This window comes from Scyliorhinus canicula, chromosome 12 (genome assembly GCF_902713615.1).
Source record: "Scyliorhinus canicula chromosome 12, sScyCan1.1, whole genome shotgun sequence".
Classification (NCBI taxonomy): domain Eukaryota; kingdom Metazoa; phylum Chordata; class Chondrichthyes; order Carcharhiniformes; family Scyliorhinidae; genus Scyliorhinus; species Scyliorhinus canicula.
The window spans coordinates 4,779,567-4,803,294 of NC_052157.1; the positions used below are offsets into that span (position 1 = coordinate 4,779,567).

The 23,728-nt window shown below is 50.7% G+C and overlaps 1 protein-coding gene across 3 annotated transcripts in view; it reads right to left on the reverse strand.

The window, feature by feature from the left end:
- The window catches only part of LOC119974428 (FERM domain-containing protein 5-like), a 336,354-nt gene that overhangs the window by 55,495 nt on the left and 257,131 nt on the right, over window positions 1-23,728 (reverse strand). For all 3 annotated transcript variants that reach the window (XM_038813295.1, XM_038813296.1, XM_038813297.1), the window contains exons 5-8: window positions 20,810-20,907; window positions 15,926-16,049; window positions 5,553-5,640; window positions 650-738 (exon numbers count right to left, since the gene is read on the reverse strand). In XM_038813295.1, coding sequence (XP_038669223.1) covers window positions 650-738; window positions 5,553-5,640; window positions 15,926-16,049; window positions 20,810-20,907 — 399 coding nt within the window. The remainder of the gene's footprint in view (window positions 1-649; window positions 739-5,552; window positions 5,641-15,925; window positions 16,050-20,809; window positions 20,908-23,728) is intronic.

Here is a 23,728-nt window from a genome sequence, read left to right on the forward strand (position 1 = left end):
GGGATCACGCCACGCCGGTCGGGAGCTGTTGGCAGCGGCCCCCCCGGCAATTCTCCGGATCCCGATGGGCCGGGCGGCCATCGGTTTTGGGCCAGTCCCACCGGCGTGGAGTGGACATGGTCCCACACGGCAGGACCTGGCTGGTAGGCTGGCTGGTCCTCGGGGGGAGGGGGATCCGGCCCCAGGGGGCCCCCCACGGTGGCCTGGCCTGCGATCGGGGCTAACCGATCTGCGGGCGGGCCTGTGCCGTGGGGGCACTCCTTACTTCCACACCGGCCCCAGTAGGGCTCCACCATGGCCACCGCGAAGAGGACACCCCCCCTGCGCATGCGCCAGAATATGCCGGCCGGTCTGCGCATGCGCTAAACCACGGCAACGGTTCTGCGCATGCGCTGACTCGCGCAGTCTCTTCAGCGCCGGCTGGCACGGCGCCGACCCCTCCGGCGCCGGCCCCGCCCCCAGAAGTGCAGAGAATTCCGCAACTTCCGGTTGGCTCGGCGCCGGTCTTGGCACCAGTGTCCGGCCAATTAGCCGATTGCGGTGAATCTCGCCTAATGTGTTCAGATCAGAACAATAGCAGAATTGGGTCTTCTGTAGAAGAAGCACCTGCAGATAACAATGCATTAAACCGGGGCACCGGAAAACTCACCATTTTATAAAATGAATCCTCTTGTTTCCCTGTAACACCACAAATCCAGACGGAGTAAAGGCTAAGAATGCGGCGTTCCCGGAAACATCCTGCAGGAAAAATGTCCACATTAAGAAATTCAGGGATTTGCTAAGATTTTTGTTAAGTTGTTCTGATATTGTTTGTGTTGTGTTCATGTTCTTTCACGTTTCCTCGCCTGCACCGCACCAGGTAAAGTCACCTCCCTCCTCTCCCCAGGCTAACGCTAAACCTCACACACCAATCAATACAGACTGAGTACCCAGCACATGGCGTCTGCTACTGTCATCCTAGACACAAGCGGGGAGAGGGAGAAGGAGAGAGGGACAGTGGAAGTGAGGAGAGAGAGAAAGAAGGAGACGAGAGAGAGAGAGAGAAAAGGAGGAGAGAAGTAAGGGAGAGAGGGGATGGGTGATATTGGATATTGTGACCCGGGGCCGGGACCGACTCGGGTCCTCAGCACCGTGAGGCAGCAGTGCTAACCACTACGCCACTGCGCCTCCCTCTTTCTCAATCTGAGCCTAGTTGCAATCTGCAGCGGTCAAAGCCTGCGATGTGTCGGCAATCGGCCGTCCATGCAGTGGGATAACACCACCCTGATTCCGTATGGGGAGGCATCAAAAGTGACCAAAAGGGGTTTTGAGGGGTCGTAGTTAGTCAATAAACCCGATGCTCCTTCACCTTGGCGAATGCTTCTTCACGCCTGGTGTCTGTTGTTTCTTTTTAAAATATATTTAATTGCAAACGTACAAAATAACAACAAAGTGAAATTCCAACAAAACAGGGTCAACAGTTTGTATATTTTTGCCCCTTTAATCCCTTCCCTTCCCATCTACCCCCCTCCCGGCGACGAACAGCTCCTCAAATATTGTCATGAATGGCCTCTTCTGTCACGATTAAAGTAAAATTAATCTTTTTTAATATAAATTTAGAGTGTGTGGTGAATGCATAACCACTATAATTCACACTGTGTATCACTGTGTCCCTGTGGGCTCTGTCTGTGAGCCGTTGCGCGGCTCTGCCCACAGGGGGAGATGAGGAGCATGTACAGGGCTCCGCCCTTGGCTCCGCCCCCGTCAGGAAGTATAAGTGCTGCGGTCCTGCGAGTCCGCCCTCAGTTCAGTATAGTCGCAGGCAGGCTCAGTTGTAAGCCGATTAAAGCCACTGTTTACTCCAACTCGTGTCTCTGAGTGAATTGATGGTCGCATCAGAGTGCCGAATTCATTTTTTCCAATGAAGGGCCAATTTAGCGTGGCCAATCCACCTACCCTGCACATCTTTGGGTTGTGGGGGGTGAAACCCACGCAGACACAGGGAGAATGTGCAAACTCCACACAGACAGTGACCCAGGGTCAGGATCGAAACTGGGACATTGGTACCCTGAGGCAGCAGTGCTAACCCACTGCGCCACCGTGCTCTCCCGTAAAATGAATCTTTTCCAACTGGAGAAACCCGTACAGATCCCCCAGCCAGGCCGCGACCCTTGGCGGCGTATCTGATCTCCAATTCAAAAGAATCTGTCGCCGGGCAATCAGAGAGGCGAAGGCCGCGACATCAGCTCCTTACCCTCCAGCACCCCCGAAACCCCACCTGCTGCCTTTTCAATAGCGCATGCAGCGATGTGAGGATAGTCGCAGAGTTAGGGATAAGCTTCTCACAATAATTCACGAGTCCTCAGAACGACCGCAATGCTGCCGCGTCGTCAGGCATCGGGGGTTTGTTTGATCACTCGCATCTTCTCTTCTGTTGGGTGCAGGCCTTCACGTTCGACACGATACCCTAAGTAAGCGACCTCCTTTGTGTAAAAAACACATTCTCTCTCTCCTAAAGCCTGTCTCGGAAAACCGGCGGAGGATCCCCTCCGAGTTGCTCAGGCTCTCCTTTGCTGTGGTTCTGGTGACCAGGATGTCATCCAAGTAAACCGCCACTCGCGGTATCCGCGGAGGATGTTCCCAATCGCTCTCTGGAAAATAGCACAAGCCGATGACACCCCAAATGGCAACCTTATATATTCATAGACGCCTCTGTGGCATTAATGGTTACAGACTTTCTGGGAGTGGCACCAACTCCAATCGGAGGCATGCGTGACCTTTCTTAGAAAAAGGGTGTCCTCCAGCCAGCTTTGTGTCAATGTCCTCTATTTGTGACATTGGGTATCTGTCCAAATGACAGACCTTGGGCGGGATTCTCAGACCCCCGCCGCCGGCTGCCGGATTCTCCGCCGCCGGGTTTTCAGCGGGGGCGGGAATCACGCCGCGCCAGTCGGGGGGGCGTTTGCAGCGGCATCCCCTCGCGGTTTGCCGCTGGGCGGTGGGCCGAGCAGCCGCCCGTTTTCGGCCAGTTGCGCCGGCGTAAATTACACCAGGTCCGTACCGGCAGGACCTGGCTCTGCGGGCGGCCTGCAGAGACCTCGGGGGGGGGGGGGGGGGGGGGGGGGGGCACGGTGGCCTGGCCCGTGATCAGGGCCCACTGATCCGCGGGCGGGCCTGTGTCCTGGGGGCACTCTTTCCCTCTGCGCCGGCCGCTGTAACAGTCCGCCATGGCCGGCGCGGAGAAGAAACCCCCTGCGCATGCGCGGGGATAACGGCAGTACACACTGGCGCTCCCACGCATGCACCAACTCGCGCCGGCGGCGAAGGCCCTTCAGCGCCGGTTGGCATGGCACCAAACCCGCCGGCGCCGGCCTAGCCTCTGAACGTGCGGAGGATTCCACACCTTCCGGACGGCTGACGTCGGAGTGGTTCATGCGTCGGTACGGCTATCCCACCGGATAGAGGAGAATCCTGTCCCTTGTTCACTGTTAGCTTGTAATCCCCGCACAAGCAGACGGTTTTGTCTGGTTTCCGTACTGGGACTACAGCCATTGCCCAATCTGCAAATTGTACCGGCCGGATGATTCCCAGGCTTCCCAAGCGGTTGAGCTCATCCTCTACGTGTGTGAGTATTGCACCAGGAACAGGGTGGGCCCTGAAGTACTTCGATTGGGCCTCTGGGTCAATGTGAATTTTGGCCACGGCACCTTTGATGTTACCCAGGTCTTCCTGGAAACCCTCCGGGTACTTACCCAGGACTTTGCATAATCCCCCAGTGCCCATCCTGAAAATCTGCTGCCAGTCCAAACGGAGCCCCGGCAGCCAATCACGGCCCAGCAGACTCAGGCTGGGCCCCGTACAATTATCATGCACAACCTGACCGACTGCCCATGGGAAACGCAGGTCATTGTTGTCCCCGCGATGGCTAGTGGTTTCCCCATGGACATTGCCAACCGAGCCTCGGTGGCCATCAAACTCAAACGCTGAATTCCTGTCCTGAACTTGCCGTCCTATGACTGAGGCCGCAGCCCCCATGTCCAGTTCCATTATGAGTCGGTGGCCATTCACCTGGATGGTGGTTTTGATGGGGCCAACCCGCGTATGCACTTTGTTTTCATCGGGCCCTGTAGGTGGAGGGTCCTGGCTCGAGGCGAGCATATCTCTCGAACAGGGCAATTCACTTGTTGGCTGACCTGGTGTTGCTAGTCCCTGCGGCTTCTCTGGCCACAGGTGCCGCACCTTTGTGAGTCCTCCTCCAGTGGTTCGGGGGGGAAGTCTCGCCTGGAAGTCTCGGCCAATGGACTTGCCCCAACGGTGTTCTGGCAAGGGCTGGGTCCCAGAGGCTTTGTTCCCAGGGAGCTCCGCTGGTCAAAATGGGGAGCATCATCCACTGTTCACCTCCATCTCTGACAGACCCAAACCTCCTGGATTCCCTTCTCTGCGCTCTGCCGTAAGCGGGAGATCTCGATGTCCTTTTTTTAGGTCCAAAGACGGTTCAACCCGAAATGTCCGTTGGGTCGCCATGTTGTTAACTCTGCACACGAGGTGATCTCTGGTAGGGATGGCCCAGAATCCCAGTGCTCCACTAGTTTGCATAAGCTTGCCAGAAACTCAGTAACTGACTCTCCTGGGGTTTTCTCGGCCAAATTGAATCGGTATCTTTGGACAATGACCAAATGACCGTTAGGGTGTCACCAATTCATCGAACGTCTTGGAGTCTGGGGCCACAGGGTAGGTTAGGTTTTCTATGACGCTGAAAGTGGGGCCCCACAGACGGTCGAAAGAAACACCTTCTGGAGGTCCTCCCCAGTTCTCCCTGAAAAAAATACTGCATACATTCTGCGTACTGAGCCCAGTCTTCCACACTCTCTATCAAAAGTGTAATTTCCTGCTCACAGTTGGGAAATTCAGCAACTAAGCAACACTCCAAATCCCCGCCGGGACCTCCCTGAGATGCCAGCTCCCTCTTGGGCCACTATTTATCTTGTGGAATTAACGAGCCCTGTTGTTGGGCCTCCGCCCCTCAGCAAGGGAATTCCTGGGAGATGGATTGGGTCATCCTCATGGGTTTCATGCGGGAGAGAGAGGGAGGTCGCGGGGAAGAGGGAAGAAAAGGTGGCGAGGGGGAAGGAGAGGATAAAAAGAGAGTGAGAGTTGAGAGAGGAGAAAGGATGGAGGAAGAAATTCACTGACTGCAAGAATTTGCTCAGCCTGAATCTGAATTATTTTTTTAAATATAAATTTAGGGTACCCGATTCATTTTTTCCAATTAAGAGGCAATTTAGCGTGGCCAATCCACCTACCCTGCACATCTTTGGGTTGTGGGGGGCGAAACCCACACAGACACTGGGAGAATGTGCAAACTCCACACGGACAGTGACCCAGAGCCGGGATCGAACCTGGGACGTCGGCGCCTTGAGACAGCAGGGCTAGCCACTGAGCCACCATGCTGCCCGTGATTCTGAATTCTAACAAGTGAGTCATAATGGGCATTCGCAGAGTTGAGAAGTGATTACAAACATTCAGGAATTCCATATCCAAGTGAGAGTGCTCTTCCTATTCCTGTCCTGTACCTTGCAGGGATGGGGATCAACTCCGTACGTTTCCAAAGACTGTGCTTTCTTCAGGAAATTCAGCTCAGCTGTGTCCGGAGACTGCCCACTATAGGGAAAATAATAAAACAGATAAAACAGGGATCAGTCACTGAGGACAGTGTGTGTGTGTGTGTGTGTGTCTGTCTATGTGTGTGTCTGTGTGTGTGTGTGTGTGTCTATGTCTGCGTGTGTGTCTGTCTATGTGTGTGTGTATACGTGTGTGTGTGTCTGTGTGTGTGTGTCTATGTCTGCGTGTGTGTCTGTCTATGTGTGTGTCTGCGTGTGTGTCTGTCTGTGTGTGTCTATGTCTGCGTATATGTGTGTGTGTGTCTGTGTGTGTGTGTGTCTATGTCTGCGTGTGTGTCTGTCTATGTGTGTGTCTGTGTGTGTGTGTGTCTATGTCTGCGTGTGTGTCTGTCTATGTGTGTGTCTGTGTGTGTGTATACGTGTGTGTATAGGTGTGTGTGTGTGTCTGTGTGTGTGTGTGTGTCTATGTCTGCGTGTGTGTCTGTCTATGTGTGTGTGTGTCAATGTCTGTGTGTGTCTGTCTATGTGTGTGTCTATGTGTGTGTATACGTGTGTGTATACGTGTATGTGTGTGTCTGTGTGTGTGTGTGTGTGTCTATGTCTGCATGTGTGTCTGTCTATGTGTGTGTCTGTGTGTGTGTGTGTCTATGTCTGCGTGTGTGTCTGTCTGTGTGTGTCTATGTGTGTGTATACGTGTGTGTATACGTGTGTGTGTGTCTATGTCTGTGTGTGTGTCTATGTCTGTGTGTATGCGTATGTATGTGTGTCTGTGTTTGTATCCGTGTTACTTATAAATAAAGTTAACAAAACAGGTCACTTGCTTAGCTGTCTGGAGACTTTTGGAGAGAGTTCCTTTCAAGAGCAGATTCAGTACATTTCTGCTCCATCTAATACCATTTGGCCAAATTGCTGCTCAACTTAAAATCTTATAACAGACTGAAAAACTGCAGACAGACCTGGCTCCTCCCATTGATCACATCATCTGTATCCTTTAAGTTCCATGACTTGCTTAACTAGCCATGATGTGGAGATGCCGGCGTTGGACTGGGGTGAGCACAGTAAGAAGTCTTACAACACCAGGTTAAAGTCCAACAGGTTTGTTTCAAACACGAGCTTTCGGAGCACGGCTCCTTCTTCAGGTGAATGGAAAGGCTTGTTCCAGAAATGTTTATATAGACACAGTCAGAGATGCCCCGGAATGCGAGCACCTGCAGGCAATCAAATCATCAAAGATGCAGAGAGAGAGGTAACTCCAGGTTAAAGAGGTGTGAATTGTCCCAAGCCAGTTCAGTCGGTAGGCCTCTGCAAGTCCAGGCTTGTTGGTGGGGGCCGAATGTAATGCGACATGAATCCCAGATCCCGGTTGAGTCCGCATTCATGCGTGCGGAACTTAGCTATAAGTTTTTGCTCAGCAATTTTGGCGCGACAACGCAAAATTGCTGAGCAAAAACTTATAGCTAAGTTCCGCACGCATGAATGCGGACTCAACCGGGATCTGGGATTCATGTCGCATTACATTCGGCCCCCACCAACAAGCCTGGACTTGCAGAGGCCTACCGACTGAACTGGCTTGGGACAATTCACACCTCTTTAACCTGGAGTTACCTCTCTCTCTGCATCTTTGATGATTTGATTGCCTGCAGGTGCTCGCATTCCGGGGCATCTCTGACTGTGTCTATATAAACATTTCTGGAACAAGCCTTTCCATTCACCTGAAGAAGGAGCCGTGCTCCGAAAGCTCGTGTTTGAAACAAACCTGTTGGACTTTAACCTGGTGTTGTAAGACTTCTTACGTTGCTTAACTAGGACTGAATACAGTCCCTCATAAGTGATCTACTCTCCAGGGAACAATCCAAAATATAAACAATGTTCCATTAGCCCTTTATCTGTAACCGAGTAAATGGTTGGAATGAATGATGACCTCACCTGTTACAACATCCTAATTATAGCTTTAGCAGGCACATTGCCTGTATGTATTTTAAAAAGGGGTTTTAATAACATTATGCCACAGAATTTAAATATAATATATAAAAATTTCTACATTCAGCATGGTGGCTAGGGGATCATTTCCATCCATTTGGGAAGGCAAATGGGGCCTTGGTTTAACTGACTTTGCCATGTCAACAATTATTCCAGTGCAACAACTTATTCTGTCTCAGTTTTCTTTCCCCGTCTCTCCTGTTGGGCTTTGAGCCACCGATTCAGACAGCCTGCCGACATCCCATCTAGTCCTTTGACAGGTACAAATCCAAATGTTAAAGTTTAGCGGGCTATTCAACTGTGCTGGGCATCACAATCTGATCTGGAATGTGTGTATCTGAATTGCTACCGGGAACAGCAGTGCTCCACCCTAGCTCGAGAATTACATAGCATTTACAGTGCAAAAACAGGCCAATCAGCCAAATCATCAGGAGCATAGAGAGACAGAGAGATCTGGGCGTGCAGGTCCACAGATCCTTCAAAGTGGCAGCACAGGTAGAAATGGTGGTAATGAAAGCATCTGGCACGCTTGCCTTCATCGGACGGGGTATTGAGTATAAAAGTTGGCAAATTATGTTACAGTTATATAGAGCATTGGTTAGGCCACATTTGGAATGCTGTGTCCAATTCTGGTCACCGCACTACCAGAAGGACGTGGAGGCTTTGGAGAGAATACAGAAAAGGTTTACCAGGATGCTGCCTGGTATGGAGCGTATTAGCTAGGAGGAGAGATTGAATAAACTGGGATTGTTCTCCCTAGAGAGACGGAGGGTGAGGGGCGACCTGATAGAAGTTTATAAAATGATTAGGGATATTGATAGGGTGAACAGTTGGAGGCTTTTTCCCAGGGTGGAAATGACAATTACAAGGGGGCACAGGTTCAAGGAGAGGGAGGAAAGGTTCAGTGGGGATGTGCGGGGGAGGTTTTACACAGAGGGTGGTGGTGGCCTGGAATGCACTGCCAAGGGAGGTGGTCGAGGCAGATACGTTAGCGACCTTTAAGACTTATCTGGATAGGCACATGAACAGACAGGGTATAGAAGGATACAGGTGGTTGGTCTAGATAGGATATGTGATCGGTTCTGGCTGGGAGGGCCAAAGGGCCTGTTCCTATGCTGTATTATTCTTTGATCCATGCTGGCTCCATATGAGACCCTTCCCACCAATCACAGTGGAGGGTGTTCTGATCTCCAGTCTCCTGTCTGAAAGGGTGTTGGAAGCAGATTCAAGAGAAACTTTCAAAAGATAAAGCACTGGATGCTCTGCCGCCAGCAGCAGAGTTCCTGATGTGGCGGAGAATCCAACGTCTGGGGAAAAACACGATCGGCACCACTCTGGTTCCCTGCTGGTGGCAGCATCAGGGTTTGCGCCCTGTGCCTGTGGAAAGATGCAAATGGGTCACCCATTTGCATTCTATTAAGGGCTGGATACAGGATTCGCTACGTTTCAATGATTCCCCAGCCCTCTGGGTTGGGCTTCACGCGGGAGTGGATTGGTACAAGTATGTGCCAGCATGACCCTGACGTGGTGGACCTTGCGGTGGGGCAAGGGGTAAGTATTTAAGGTAGGTGCCCCAAAGGTCCATCATAGGGCCTCCCCCCCCAACAATGCAAATCCTGCCCACCCCACCCTCATCAGGCCCCCTCACTAAACCCCCACCAGAGACCCGCAACTTTTGTAAACATCGCGCAGTTAAGTGCTTTCACTTCCTCGTTTTCTTGCCAGCAGAAAGTGTTTTGACTGCTTTTGATGTGGTCATGAGCAGTCAATCATAGCTAGGTGTTTATAAACATTGCGGTTAGTTTCACAGCAGGCTACTTGAGATTCATTCAAGTGTGAAGGGAAATGAAAATAAACAATCCAATCATCTGGAAGCTGTCAATTACAGCCTACTTAAAGCTATTTCTCTTTGCAGTGACTAGAAGTCTTGAAGATCAAGGGATCTGAGGGCCTGGAAAGCCGTGTGGCGGGATTTTCATTTTCTATGAAGTCACAGCTGCTACTTTCTAGACATCTGTCTGAGGCAGTAGGAATAAGGGACAGGTAAATGAAAGTAGTGATTTATTTTCAGTTTCCGCCTGAACTGCTCTTTAGCTTCCAGGCAGGTGTGCCTGATGGGGGAGGGGCCGTCACTGTTTTGAGATGGTTTGTCTGTTATTGGGGGTTCTTTGTTATGGGGTTCATTGTTTTACAAAGAACAAAGGAAATTACAGCACAGGAACAGGCCCTTCGGCCCTCCCAGCCTGCGCCGATCCAGATCCTTTATCTAAACCTGTCTCCTATTTTCCAAGGTCTACTTCCCTCTGTTCCCGCCCGTTCATATACCTGTCTAGATGCCTCTTAAATGATGCTATCGTGCCCGCCTCTACCACCTCCGCTGGTAAAGCGTTCCAGGCACCCACCACCCTCTGCGTAAAAAACTTTCCACGCACATCTCCCTTAAACTTTCCCCCTCTCACTTTGAAATCGTGACCCCCTTGTAACTGACACCCCCACTCTTGGAAAAAGCTTGTTGCTATCCACCCTGTCCATACCTCTCATAATTTTGTAGACCTCAATTAGGTCCCCCGCATAACCTCCGTCTTTCCAATGAAAACAATCCTAATCTACCCAACCTTTCTTCATAGCTAGCCCCCTCCATACCAGGTAACATCCTGGTGAACCTCCTCTGCACCCTCTCAAAAGCATCCACATCCTTCTGGTAATGTGGCGACCAGAACTGCACGCAGTATTCCAAATGTGGCCTAACCAAAGTCCTATACAACTGTAACATGACCTGCCGACTCTTGTACTCAATACCCCGTCCGATGAAGGCAAGCATGCTATATGCCTTCTTGACCACTCTATCAACCTGCGTTGCCACCTTCAGGGTACAATGGACCTGAACTCCCAGATCTCTCTGTACATCAATTTTCCCCAGGACCCTTCCATTTACCGTATAGTCCGCTCTTGAATTTGATCTTCCAAAATGCATCACCTCGCATTTGCCTGGATTGAACTCCATCTGCCATTCCTCTGCCCAACTCTCCAATCTATCTATATTTTGTTGTATTCTCTGACAGTCCTCCTCGCTATCTGCAACTCCACCAATCATTGTAAATTTGCTAATGAAACCACCTATACCTTCCTCCAGGTCATTTGTGTAGATCACAAACAGCAGTGGTCTGAGCACGGATCCCTGTGGAACACCACTAGTCACCCTTCTCCATTTTGAGACACTCCCTTCCACCACTACTCTCTGTCTCCTGTTGCCCAGCCAGTTCTTTATCCATCTAGCTCGTACACGACTTCCCATACGTCTTCACTTTATCCATCAACCTGCCATGGGAAACCTTATCAAACGCCTTACTAAAGTCCATGTATATGACATCTACAGCCCTTCCTTCATCAATTAACTTTGTCACTTCCTCAAAGAATTCTATTAGGTTTGTAAGGCATGTTTGTAAGGTTTTGGGGGGAGTTTATCTGGTATGGGGGGTTTCCCTGATATGGGGGGGGGGGGGGGCGCTGGTGGCGGTCTCTGATATTGGGGGCCTTTGGTGGGGGTCTCTAGAGGGAGTCTGATGGGGGGCATCTGATGGGGGAGTTGGTGGGGTGTTTGGTGGAGGGGGTTGTGCCACCCTCAAGCATTCCTACTGTGGAGGGGGGGATGCCCCTATTTGTCAGTTGGGGGGGGGGGGCAGGATTTGCTTTGCGTGGGGGGGGGGGGGGGGGGGGGCAGCTGCCGGACCTCGTTATTGGGCCATCGGTACATAATGGTGGCTTGATAGCGGGATTTGCAATGGAATCCCTTACAATCCCCACCACCATTTGCATGCCAAGGGGCAGTGAATCGCTTCTGATTTGCCAGCGCAAACCTAACATGAGTCAACTCTTTCAGACTCTTCCACATCGGTACCTCGGATGACGATTCCAACACACGAGGAGGTAGGAAGGCCTTGCATTTCCATACCTCAGCTGGCCCCACCCCCAGAACCACATTCTCAGATCCCAATATTTCTTTTCCTGACGTCGCTTATTTTGTTACAAAGCAAAGGGAAGAAAGGAAATAAACTGAAGAATCGAAAGAGACGAAGGAGATGGGACAGGAATCAAAATAGATCCAACAAATCTAAACCTTTTTCAGACATCCGCTCGTGTGCTAAGATTTGTTCTCCCACCTGCGTTTCTCAATTGATTTGAATTTCAAGGGAATTTCAATTCAAATGATTTAATCCCTCTTCCCATCTGATCTTCAATTTACTGGCTCCTCAAATTCAGAATTCTTCCTGAAACCATTCCCAATTGGAAAGTTCCAAGTGGACAAGAAATCAGAAAGTATTTTCTGTAGCCCCTGCTGCCAGGGATAATCCTTAACGCGGAGTCTAATAGCCTGCAGAGGGAGGAGCAACAGGAAGCGATTCACATTCTCTCATGTTCTCCCAACCCAATAAAAAGACATTAAGACTGGGGTTTAACTAAAAATGTCCAAACAAAGATTGCCAGAATTTTGCGAGGAGGGAGTAATGAGAGATATGAAACCAAGTGGGAAAATTGAGTTAAGATACAATGATGCACAAGCTAATTAAATGACAGAACAGGTTGGAGGGGCTGAATGGACTTCTCCGGTTCCTGCGTTGCTTTCCTATTAAAAAGCCAAACTGTCTCCCAGCCACATCCTCAGATTTTGACACTTTACTGCTGAACATTTCTGGTCTATTTTTAAAAACAGGAATTGCTCCTATTATCTGTCAGACAAAGCAAACACCTACATTCTGACTTCCCCCAAGCTGGTAAAACTCAAGCAACTAAAGCTCCACCGTCACAGACGTCATCAGCAAATGTGTGGACGGCTGCGTGCCAAAGAAAGCAGTACGTACGTTCCCCAACCGGAAACCATGGCTCAATCGCGAGATTGACGACCTACTGAAGGATCTGAGGCGTTCAAGGCAGACAACGCTGACCTATACAAGAAATCCAGGTACGACCTCCGCAAAGCCATCCGAGATACCAAGAGAGAATATCAAACCAAGCTAGAGTCACAGGCAGACTGTTGGCAGTTGTGGCAAGGACTAAACAACATAACGGGCTACAAAGCGAAGCCGAGCAGTATCTCCAGCAGCAGCGCACCCCTCCCCGATGGACTCAATGCATTCTATGCTCGGTTCGAGCAGGTAACCAACAATCCGCTGTCGAGTGCCCCAGCAGCCCATAACTCATCCATACCCACCATCACAGCTTTCAAAGTCAGATCGGCCTCACTGAAAGTGAACCCTCGGAAGGCGACGGGCCCGGACAGGATTCCTGGTCGTGCACTCAGAGCCTGTGCGGACCAGCTGGCAGAGGTGTTCGCGGACATCTTTAACCTATCCCTACTCCACTCTGAGGTCCCCACCTGCTTCAAGAAGACCACCATCATACCGGTGCCAAAGAAGAACCAGGCAACGTGCCTCAATGACTACCGCCCGGTGGCCCTGACGCCAGGTGAAATGAAGTGCTTCGAGAGGCTGATCATGAAGCGCATCACCTCCATACTCCCAGAATGCCTTGATCCACTGAAATTCGCATACCGTCGCAACCGGTCCACAGCAGACGCCATTTCCCTAGCCCTACACTCATCCCTCGAGCATCTCGACAACAAGGACTCCTACATCAGACTCCTATTTATTGACTACAGCTCCGCCTTCAACGCCATAATCCCAGCCAAGCTCATATCAAAGCTCCAAAACCTAGGACTTGGCTCCTCACTCTGCAACTGAATCCTCAATTTTCTGACCAACAGACCACAATCAGTAAGAATGAACAACAACACCTCTTCCACAACAGTCCTCAATACCGGGGCCCCACAAGGCTGAGTACTTAGCCCCCTACTCTACTCCCTCGACACACATGACTGCGTGGCAAAATTTGGTTCCAACTCCATCTACAAGTTTGCTGATGATACGACCATAGTGGGCCGGATCTCGAATAACGACGAGTCAGAATACAGGAGGGAGATAGAGAACCTAGTGGAGTGGTGTAACGACAACAATCTCTCCCTCAATGCCAGAAAAACTAAAGAGCTGGTCCTCGACTTCAGGAAGCAAAGTACTGTACACACCCCTGTCAGCATCAACGGGGCCGAGGTGGAGATGGTTAGCAGTTTCAAACTCCTAGGGGTGCACATCTCCAAAAATTTGTCCTGGTCCACCCACGTCGACGCTATCACCAAGAAAGCACAACAGCGCCTATACTTCCTCAGGAAACTAAGGAAATTCGGCATGTCCACATTAACCCTTACCAACTTTGACAGATACCCATAGAAAGCATCCTATCGGGCTGCATCACAGGCTGGTATGGCAACTGCTCGGCCCAAGACCGCAAGAAACCACAGAGAGCCATGAACCCAGCCCAGTCCATCACACAAACCCGCCTCCCATCCATTGACTCCACCTACACCTCCTGCTGCCTGGGGGAAAGCGGGCAGCATAATCAAAGACCCCTCTCACCCAGCTTACTCACTCTTCCAACTTCTTCCATCGGGCAGGAGATAAAGAAGTCTGAGAACACGCACGAACAGACTCAAAAACAGCTCGCTGTCTACACCGGGAGTGCATTCAGCTCGCTGTCTATACCGGGAGTGCATTCAGCTCGCTATCTACACTGGGAGTGCATTCAGCTCACTGTCTACACCGGGAGTGCATTCAGCTCGCTGTCTACACCGGGAGTGCATTCAGCTCCCTGTGTACACCGGGAGTACATTCAGCTGACTGTCTACACCGGGTGTGCATTCAGCTGACTGTCTACACCGGGAGTGCATTCAGCTCGCTGTCAACACCGGGAGTACATTCAGCTCACTGTCTACACCGGGAGTACATTCAGCTCGCTGTCTACACCGGGAGTACACTCTGCTCGCTGTCTACACCGGGAGTGCATTCAGCTCACTATCTACACCGGGAGTACATTCAGCTCGCTGTCTACACCGGGAGTGCATTCAGCTTGCTGTCTACACCGGGAGTACATTCAGCTCACTGTCTACACCGGGAGTGAATTCAGCTCACTGTCTACACCGGGAGTACATTCAGCTCACTATCTACACCGGGAGTGCATTCAGCTCACTATCTACACCGGGAGTGCATTCAGCTCACTGTCTACACCGGGAGTACATTCAGCTCACTGTCTACACCGGGAGTGAATTCAGCTCACTGTCTACACCGGGAGTGCATTCAGCTCGCTGTCTACACCGGGAGTACATTCAGCTCACTGTCTACACCGGGAGTGCATTCAGCTCCCTGTCTACACCGGGAGTACATTCAGCTCACTATCTACACCGGGAGTGCATTCAGCTCACTGTCTACACCGGGAGTGCATTCAGCTCACTGTCTACACCGGGAGTGCATTCAGCTCGCTGTCTACACCGGGAGTGACTCAGCTCCCTGTCTACACCGGGAGTGCATTCAGCTCGCTGTCTACACCGGGAGTGCATTCAGCTCACTGTCTACACCAGGAGTACATTCAGCTCACTGTCTACACTGGGAGTGCATTCAGCTCGCTGTCTACACCGGGAGTGCATTCAGCTCACTGTCTACACCGGGAGTGCATTCAGCTCACTATCTACACCGGGAGTACATTCAGCTCGCTGTCTACACCGGGAGCGCATTCAGCTCCCTGTCTACACCGGGAGTGCATTCAGCTCGCTGTCTACACCAGGAGTGTATTCAGCTCACTGTCTACACCAGGAGTGCATTCAGCTCGCTGTCTACACCGGGAGTGCATTCAGCTCGCTGTCTACACTGGGAGTGCATTCAGCTCACTGTCTACACCGGGAGTACATTCAGCTCGCTGTCTACACCGGGAGTACACTCAGCTCGCTGTCTACACTGGGAGTGTAGAGGATCTGACACGTCCCGTTATGTACAGAGAAGAGGTTCCCTGACAGGCCCACTTATCAGAGAACTCGTATTCCAATTGGCCAATCTGAAAGGCCTTTTCCACGTCATTACTTGTGACAATAAAGATTATTATTATGTGTTGAAATGAAACTCTGGCCGCCCTCTCAAGAGGAAGAGTTGGGGAGTTCTCGCTGGTCCTCTGGCTAATATTTATCCCTCATCCGATATTCCATAAACAGGTTACATGGCGACGTATCTCAGTGCTGCTTGTGGGATCTCACTGTGTGCAATGTGCATCCACGTTTCCGACACAATGCCATTCGCTACACTTTAAAAAGTTCTTCTTTGACCGCAGAGTTCATCCGAAGGTGTGAAAGGTGGCATGTAAATGCCAGACCTCGCTACCTCTCCCGCACTCTCACTCACACCTTTCCTGTGAAACCTTCTCAATGCATTTTCTCCCCGGTTCCCACGCCGCTAATTCACTTACTGTACCTCAGTTCAGCTTTGTGGATGTCAGCAATCTTCCTTTCCAGCTTCTCGGAATGTTTAGGGAAGAACTGGAACTTGGAGCTGTATCCTTCAGGATGCTTTCCTGCGTCATAGTCACCGATTTCAGCTAGAATTGAGAACATCTTCAAATAAACAAAATAGTTTCAAAAAAAAAAGAGACCTTCTCGCAAACTCTGAGAAACATTAGAAATAGGCCTTGCGCAATATCGGTTTATCGGTTAATTCATACAGAATACTCTGCGCTCACCTGGGAGAGTGAGCCAGGGAGAACAGAGGGAGGGAGAGAGAGGGAGAGACAGAAAGAGTGACAGAGCAAGACACATCGAGAGGGAGAGAATACAAGAATAACGCACAGGCAGCAAAAGAGAATGAGGCAGAGAGAAAGAAAATGAAAGAGACAGAAAGAGAGACAGAGAGAGTGGTACCTAGAAAGGGAGAAAAAGCGAGTGACGGAATAACACAAAGGCAGAAAGAGAATGGGACAGAGAGAGAGAGAAATGAGAGTCAGAGGGTGCAATACAACTAATTGGGAACAAAGTCGCACAGTGAGCGTGGTTACTGTCTGTTTCCCAACGCTGGCAGTGTATAAGGGGCCTCAGTGGGGGAAGTGCGGGTGAGGTCGCACATAGACCCATTAGGAGCTCTGCTCATAGGAACTCCCCCAGCGTAGGGAGAGATTGGGATATCATGCCATTTCAAAATGGCATCCCGATCTCCGAGGCCCGCGAAGCAACCCCCTCCCCAGCCCGAACACACTTAGGAGGCCCTAACACCCACACAGGGCACCCCTGGCCAAATCCCACACACACGCAAAATGTACAGTGCTAACCTGGCAGTGCCCCTGCTGGCTGAGAGTGCCAGGCTGACACCCAGGTGGCAGTGCCAGGCTGACACCCAGGTGGCAGTGCCAGGGTACCAAGGTGACAGTGCCAGGGTACCAAGGTGGCAGTGCCAGGCTGACACCCAGGTGGCAGTGCCAGGCTGACACCCAGGTGGCAGTGCCAGGCTGACACCCAGGTGGCAGTGTCAGGGTACCAAGGTGGCAGTGTCAGGGTACCAAGGTGGCAGTGCCAGGCTGACACCCAGGTGGCAGTGTCAGGGTACCAAGGTGGCAGTGCCAGGCTGACACCCAGGTGGCAGTGCCAGGGTACCAAGGTGGCAGTGCCAGGCTGACACCCAGGTGGCAGTGCCAGGGTATCAAGGTGGCAGCACCAGGGTACCAAGGTGGCAGTGCCAGGGTACCAAGGTGGCAGTGCCAGGCTGACACCCAGGTGGCAGTGCCAGGCTGACACCCAGGTGGCAGTGCCAGGCTGACACCCAGGTGGCAGTGCCAGGCTGACACCCAGGTGGCTGTGCCAGGCTGACACCCAGGTGGCTGTGCCAGGGTACCAAGGTGGCAGCTGCAGTGCTAGTGAACCACTCTGCCCAAAGGGGGATGAATCCCAAAGCCTCAGGTACCTCGGGACTCTGCACATTACAGTGAGGCTTACAGCTGTGGTGAATGTAATTCACACTGTATTGTACTGTATAGTATTATGTCCTTGCTGCGCGGTTCTGCCCATAGGGGGAGATGAGGAGCTTGTACAGGGCTCCACTCTTGGCTCCGCCCATGGCCCCTCCCACTATCAGAAGTATAAAGTGCTGCAGCCGTGTGAGCCTGCCCTCAGTTCTTCTGGTCGCAGGCAGGCTCAGTTGTAAGACTATTAAAACCACAGTTTACTTCCAATCGTGTTCCGAGTGAATTGATGGTCTCATCACAGCCTTCATCTAATATGCCAATTTGCCAAAACGTGTGGGCGGGATTGACATCGCAATGTATTGCGAGATTGCGTCCGATCTGACGAAGCGTTGCGATCCGGGTAGACCCCGGGAGCGGGGCGTCCCTGCTTTTTATTGGCCACGTTGCGCATGTCTCTCAAGAGAGACAGACAGAGAGAGAGAGAAAGCGAGGGAGAGAATCACAGGCAGAGAGGCAGAATGAGAAAGAGGGAGAGAAACAGAGAGAATGAAACAGAGAAAGAACATAATGAGAGAGAGTTACGGAATGTCAGAGACACACACAGATAGACAGAGTGAAGGAGAGAAAGAGAGAATCATGTGTTGAGGGAGTGTGTAGCGAATGAGAAAAGTGAGAGAAAACGGGGAGGCAAGTTTAAACAAAAGAGGCAGAGAGGGAACAGAATTTGTAAAGAGTGAAAAACGTTCATCAAATATTCAGTTAACCTGATACCGTAAAATGGTGTATAAATATTGCTGATCAAGTCGCCCTGCTCAACTCCGTGAAGAGTTAAAACCTACCCAATAGGAAACTGAAGGGCTTCCATTTTCTACCCTGTTTTTATCCCTCTCACTCTTCTTCACCTCATTCTATCAGAATGAGCTTCCAATTCTTTCACCTCAGCATTTATTTTGATCTAAGCTGTTTGAGTGAACCACTCCGTGTGCTGGCAAGTTCCACTCTCCGTGTAACGAGTCTTCGCCTGAATTCTCTGCTGGATTTATTGGTGACGATCTTGGATTTATGGGAAGATATACTTCACCGAAAGGTCGACTGGTTCCACTGCGTCGGCCAGTGAGTTGGGGAATTATCCAATTCTGTTCTGGCTGGGAACAGCATAAGTCACTTGCTGCAGCCAAGGGGTCGCATTGCCCCCAGTCACCAAAAGGTGGCAGCACTTGGAGCCCATCGAACAGATGGGATGTTCAACATGAACACTGGACAGACGGAGTCACAGATTCCTCATTCTCGCTTTTCCTCAGAACTTCCGAGATTGCTTTGTCATGCAGGAATTGCACCAGCCATGGAAGCCGGGCCAGTGCTGGAATTCAATGAAAATAACGATGAAAGAAAGAAGGGCTTGTATTCACAAAGAGGCCTTATCGTATCTCTCACCAGTGTCTGAACATGCCCTTAAATCACTTCCAACCATTGGCCATTATCATCAACTCAAAGAGTTTACAATCCCACCAGGGTAAATTGTGAAGTTAAACTCAATAAAATCTATGTTTTGTTGACATCAAAAAGAGTGACTCATGTCCGAGAGAGAAGGAAACATTCCATTAGAAAAACACGGAGCTTCAAAAGCATTTAATAAGGCTGTAGCTTCACTAAATGTTCCTTTTTTGAGGCCTCAATGAGATATGCCTCACATCCCAGGGTGCTTCCTCTTTGCCTACAAGCTCCATCATTGATTATTAAAAAACACCATGCACCATAACTTCAATATATCTGTCAGCTTTGTTTCGGTGGTAACATTCTCACCGCGGATCAGATAGATGGTCGTGGGTTCATATTCTTCCATCACAAAGACTACCTACATTCACCTCCGTAACATCACCCATATCTGCCCCCACCCCCCTCAGCTTATCTGTTAATTCCAGACTCGACTATTCCATTGCAATCCTGGCCAACCTCTCACCTTTCAACCTCTATAAACCTGAACCCAATCGAACCTCTGTTGCCCCTAGCCTAACTAACACTGGGTGCCATTCCTCCGTTATGCCTGTGTTTGCTGGCCCACACTGGCTCCGTCTCCAGCAGCACCGGGATTTTAAAGTTCTTTTCCTTGTTTTCAAATCCCTCAACGGCCTCTCCTCTCCCTACCCCTGTAATCTCTTCCATCCCTACCATTCTACAGTTGTTCCAATGTTGATCCAATTTTTAGCACTCCATCTTTGGCCATCGTGCCTCCAGCAGCCTGGGCTCCAGGCTCTGGAATTCCCTATCTGAAAATCTCCACTTCAATCGCCACAAAGAACAAATAATAATACAGCACAGGAACAGGCCCTTCGGCCCTCCAAGCCTGCGCCGACCATGGTACCTGCCTAAACTAAAACCGTCTGCACGTACGGAGTCCGTATCCATCCATTCCCACCCTAATCATATATTTGTCTAGATATCTCTTAAATGCCGCTATCGTACCTGCTCCCACCCCCTCCCCAGGCAGCTCGTTCCATATATTTACCACCCTCTGTGTAAAAACTTTGCCTCGCACATCAGTTCTAAACTTTTCCCCACGCACTTTAAACCTATGTCCCCTCATACTTGACTCTCCTACCCTAGGAAAGAGCATCTGACTATCCGCTCTGTCCATGCCACTCAATCTTGTAGACCTCTATCAGGTCGCCTCTCAACCTCCGACGTTCCAGGGAGAACAGACCGAATTTGTCTAACCTCTCCTCATAGCTAATGCCCTCCATACCAGGCAACATCCCAGTAAGCTGCTTCTGTACCCTCTCCAAAGCCTCCACATCCTTCTGGTAGTGTGGCGACCAGAATTGTACACAATATAACAAACGAGGCCTAACTGAGGTCCTGTACAGCTGCAACATGACTTGCCAATGTTTATATTCAATGCCCTGACCGATGAAGGCCAGCATGCCGTATGCCTTCTTGACCACCTTATCCACATGCGTTGCTACTTTCAGTGATCGGTGGGCATGCCCAGATCTCTCTGCCTGTCAGTACTTGCAAGAGTTCTACCATTTACTGTGTAATTCCTACATGCACTGGACCTTCCAAAGTGCATTACCTCACACTTGTCCGGGATTAAACTCCATCTGCCTCTTTTCAAATCTGTTGGGAATTCTCATTGAAGCCATCCACGCTGCTGGGAAATCCATGGGCAGGAGTGCCCAGGGAATCCCGCCACCAGCCAGAGATATCCGGCCTACCTCTTTGACCAAGCTTTTGATCACCTGTCCTGATATCGCCTTGCGTGGTTCAGTATCAAATCGTGTTTGTTAATCACTCCAGTGAAGAACCTAGGGCTGTTTTCTAATTTTAAAAGGTGCTATATAAATGCCACTTGCTGTTGTAGTGAAAGAAGGAAGACAAGAATGGAGTCTTAACAATCAGTGGTTTACCTTGCAGGATGTAGGCTGCGAGCAGTGCTGCGTCGGAGGTCTTACAGAGGAGGCGCCCATGGTACAGATCTCTTTTGATCTGAAGGAAGACCAAGTACCTGAAGAAAAGCACAAGAGGTTGGTGACTGGGGAACAAACTCAAGAGAGAGGCCAGCACAAAGAACAAGAACTAAGAACAATACAGCACAGGAACAGGCCCTTCGGCCCTCCAAGCCTGTACCGGTCATGATATCACCCTTGGCCAAATCCCTCAGCACTTCCTTGTGCCATATCCCTCAATATCGATCCTATCCACCCGTTTGGTGAGATGCCTTTTGAACGCCGTTAATGTATCTGCTTCCACAACCTCCCCTGGCAACGCATTCCAGACACTCACCACCCTCTGTGTAAAAACCTGCCTCGCACATCGCCTCTATACTTTGCCCCACGGACCTTAATAATAATAATCTTTATTATTGTCACAAGTAGGCTTACATTAACACTGCAATGAAGTTACTATGAAAATCCCCTAGTCGCCACATTCCAGCTCCTGTTTGGGTACACAGAGGGAGAATTCAGAATGTCCAATTCACCCAACAGCACGTCTTTCGGGACTTGTGGGAAGAAACCGGCGCTCCCGGAGGAAACTCACGCAGACACGGGGAGAACGTGCAGACTCCAGACAGTCACCCGAGACTGGAATTGAACGGGGGTCCCTGGAATTGTGAGGCAGAAGTGCTAACCACTGTGCCGCCGTGCCGCCCAACAATGGTTTCATGGTCACCATTCGACTTTTAATTCCAAATGTTCCATTGAAATCAAATTTCACCGTCTGCTGTGGCGTGATTGGAACCCAGATCCCCAAAACATTACCCTGGGTTTCTGGATCACAGGCCCAGCGACAATATCACCATCACCCCCCATCCCCAGAAACCCCGATCCTCAACACACCGACCCCCAAATCTGACACCCCCCCCACCCCATCGCCGTCTCTGACACACCTATCAGCGTTACAACTACCCCCATCCCCATTGCTGACACACGCAGCAATGACACCCCCATCACCCCACCCTCATCTCCAACACCTCGTCGTCATCCCCACCCTGTAACCCCCCCCCCCCCCCCCCCCCCCCCGCCACCCTTATCTCCATCACTGCCATCATTAGGCTCACTAACACCCACCACTGGCACTGCCATTATTGCCACCATCGCTGGGAGTAAACCATTTGGGTTGGAGAGGGCTGGGCAAAGTGATGGGGTGAAACAAGGATCACACCGATCTCTGCCGACAGCAACTTCTCATCACTGACTCACAGGCCTGTAAAAGATTAATGGGAGTTTTTATGCAAACTCACACAGTCTCTCTGATTCATGGAAGGTCTGCAGAGGCTGCGTCAGTAATTACCGCAGGATTAGAGAAACAGTGACTGCCAAAATCAATCTGTACGTGAGCTTCACTAGAGGCTTCACTACCAGCAGATTGAGGGTTACAGAATTGACTGAATGGAGTGAAGACACAATGCAGCCAGCACCCAATGGTGGAATGGGCTTAAGGGGCTGAATGGCCTCCTCCTGTTCCCAATGTTCAGGAACCAGCATCGTGAACACCGGCTTCACCAATGGGACCGGGTGTTCCGTGTGGATCCACGTTTCCAGCAGGTTAACCCAGCCTCGGGCAGCACCTGACCATTGTTAGCCCGGCGCCTGTGATGATGTAGCAGCCTCCAGCTAAATTGCTTTGTTAACACTCGTGTCCCACGGAAGGACAGAACAATGAATAGCACCGCTAAAATATCTCAGATCGTTAAAGCAGCAAGAACTCAGTTGGAGCTATCAAACTGCCTTTTACTGTTGTCAATGGTTATTTAGAAGGACCTTCAGCAATTCCACTCCCTCTTTATAATGTTTCAAAATCGAACATCAACAGATACTCAGTCCTCCCCGTAACACCACACAGAATGGAGTTGCCAACCCTCTCCCGATTGCCCTGGAGTCGCCGACAGCAAAAACCCCCAAGGGGAAAAAAGTCACAAGGGCATTAAAAACGGGGCAGCATGGTAGCACAGTCGTTAGCACCGTCGCTTCACAGCTCCAGGGTCCCAGGTTCGATTCCCGGCTTGGGTCACTGTCTGTGCGGAGTCTGCACGTTCTCCCCGTGTCTGCGTGGGTTTCCTCCCACAGTCCAAAGGTGTGCAGGTTAGGTGGATTGGCCATGCTGAATTGCTCCTTGGTGTCCAAAACGTTTACGTGAGGTAACGGGGATAGGGTGGAGGTATGGGCTTAAGTAGGGAGCTCTTTCCAAGGGCCGGTGCAGACTCGATGGGCCGAATGGCCTCCTTCTGCACTGTAAATTCTATGAAAACACAACTGCCCGTTTTTAAAACTTTCACCGAACACTCATTTATCACTTTGGCAAATAGAATAAACGGCTGCTTGACTGACCGGCAAAGAATCATCCAATCAGGGTGTTAAGCGTCTGCCTGTTTCCCAATTGGTTGTGAGCTCTTGGGTGAGCTGGGAATCTGGCCGTTCCGAATTTCCCAGGCTCCTCTTTTTGTGGGGCGCAGCCAACGCCCCGTAACGAACAAAACCAGTTCCTTTGGCCAGTGAGGGCAGGTCTCGGCAACTCAAAGTCCTTCACGGTTAACAAAGGGCTTTTTTCAAAGTGTGGTCACTGTTGTAATGTAAGGAACATGGCAACCAAAATGCGCACAGCAGGATCCCACAAAAAACAATTTGATATGGACCCCACAATCCGCTTTAGTGGTGTTGGTGGAGGAGTAAATATTGGCCAGGTCACTGGGGAGCATTCTCCTGCTCTTCTTTGTGTAGGTGCCATGGGACTGTTCACGCCCACCTAAGAGTGCAGGCAGAGTAAATTCCCCTCTGAAAGACTAGCCCACTGACTTGGCAGCACCCCCTCAGCACTGCACTGGATGT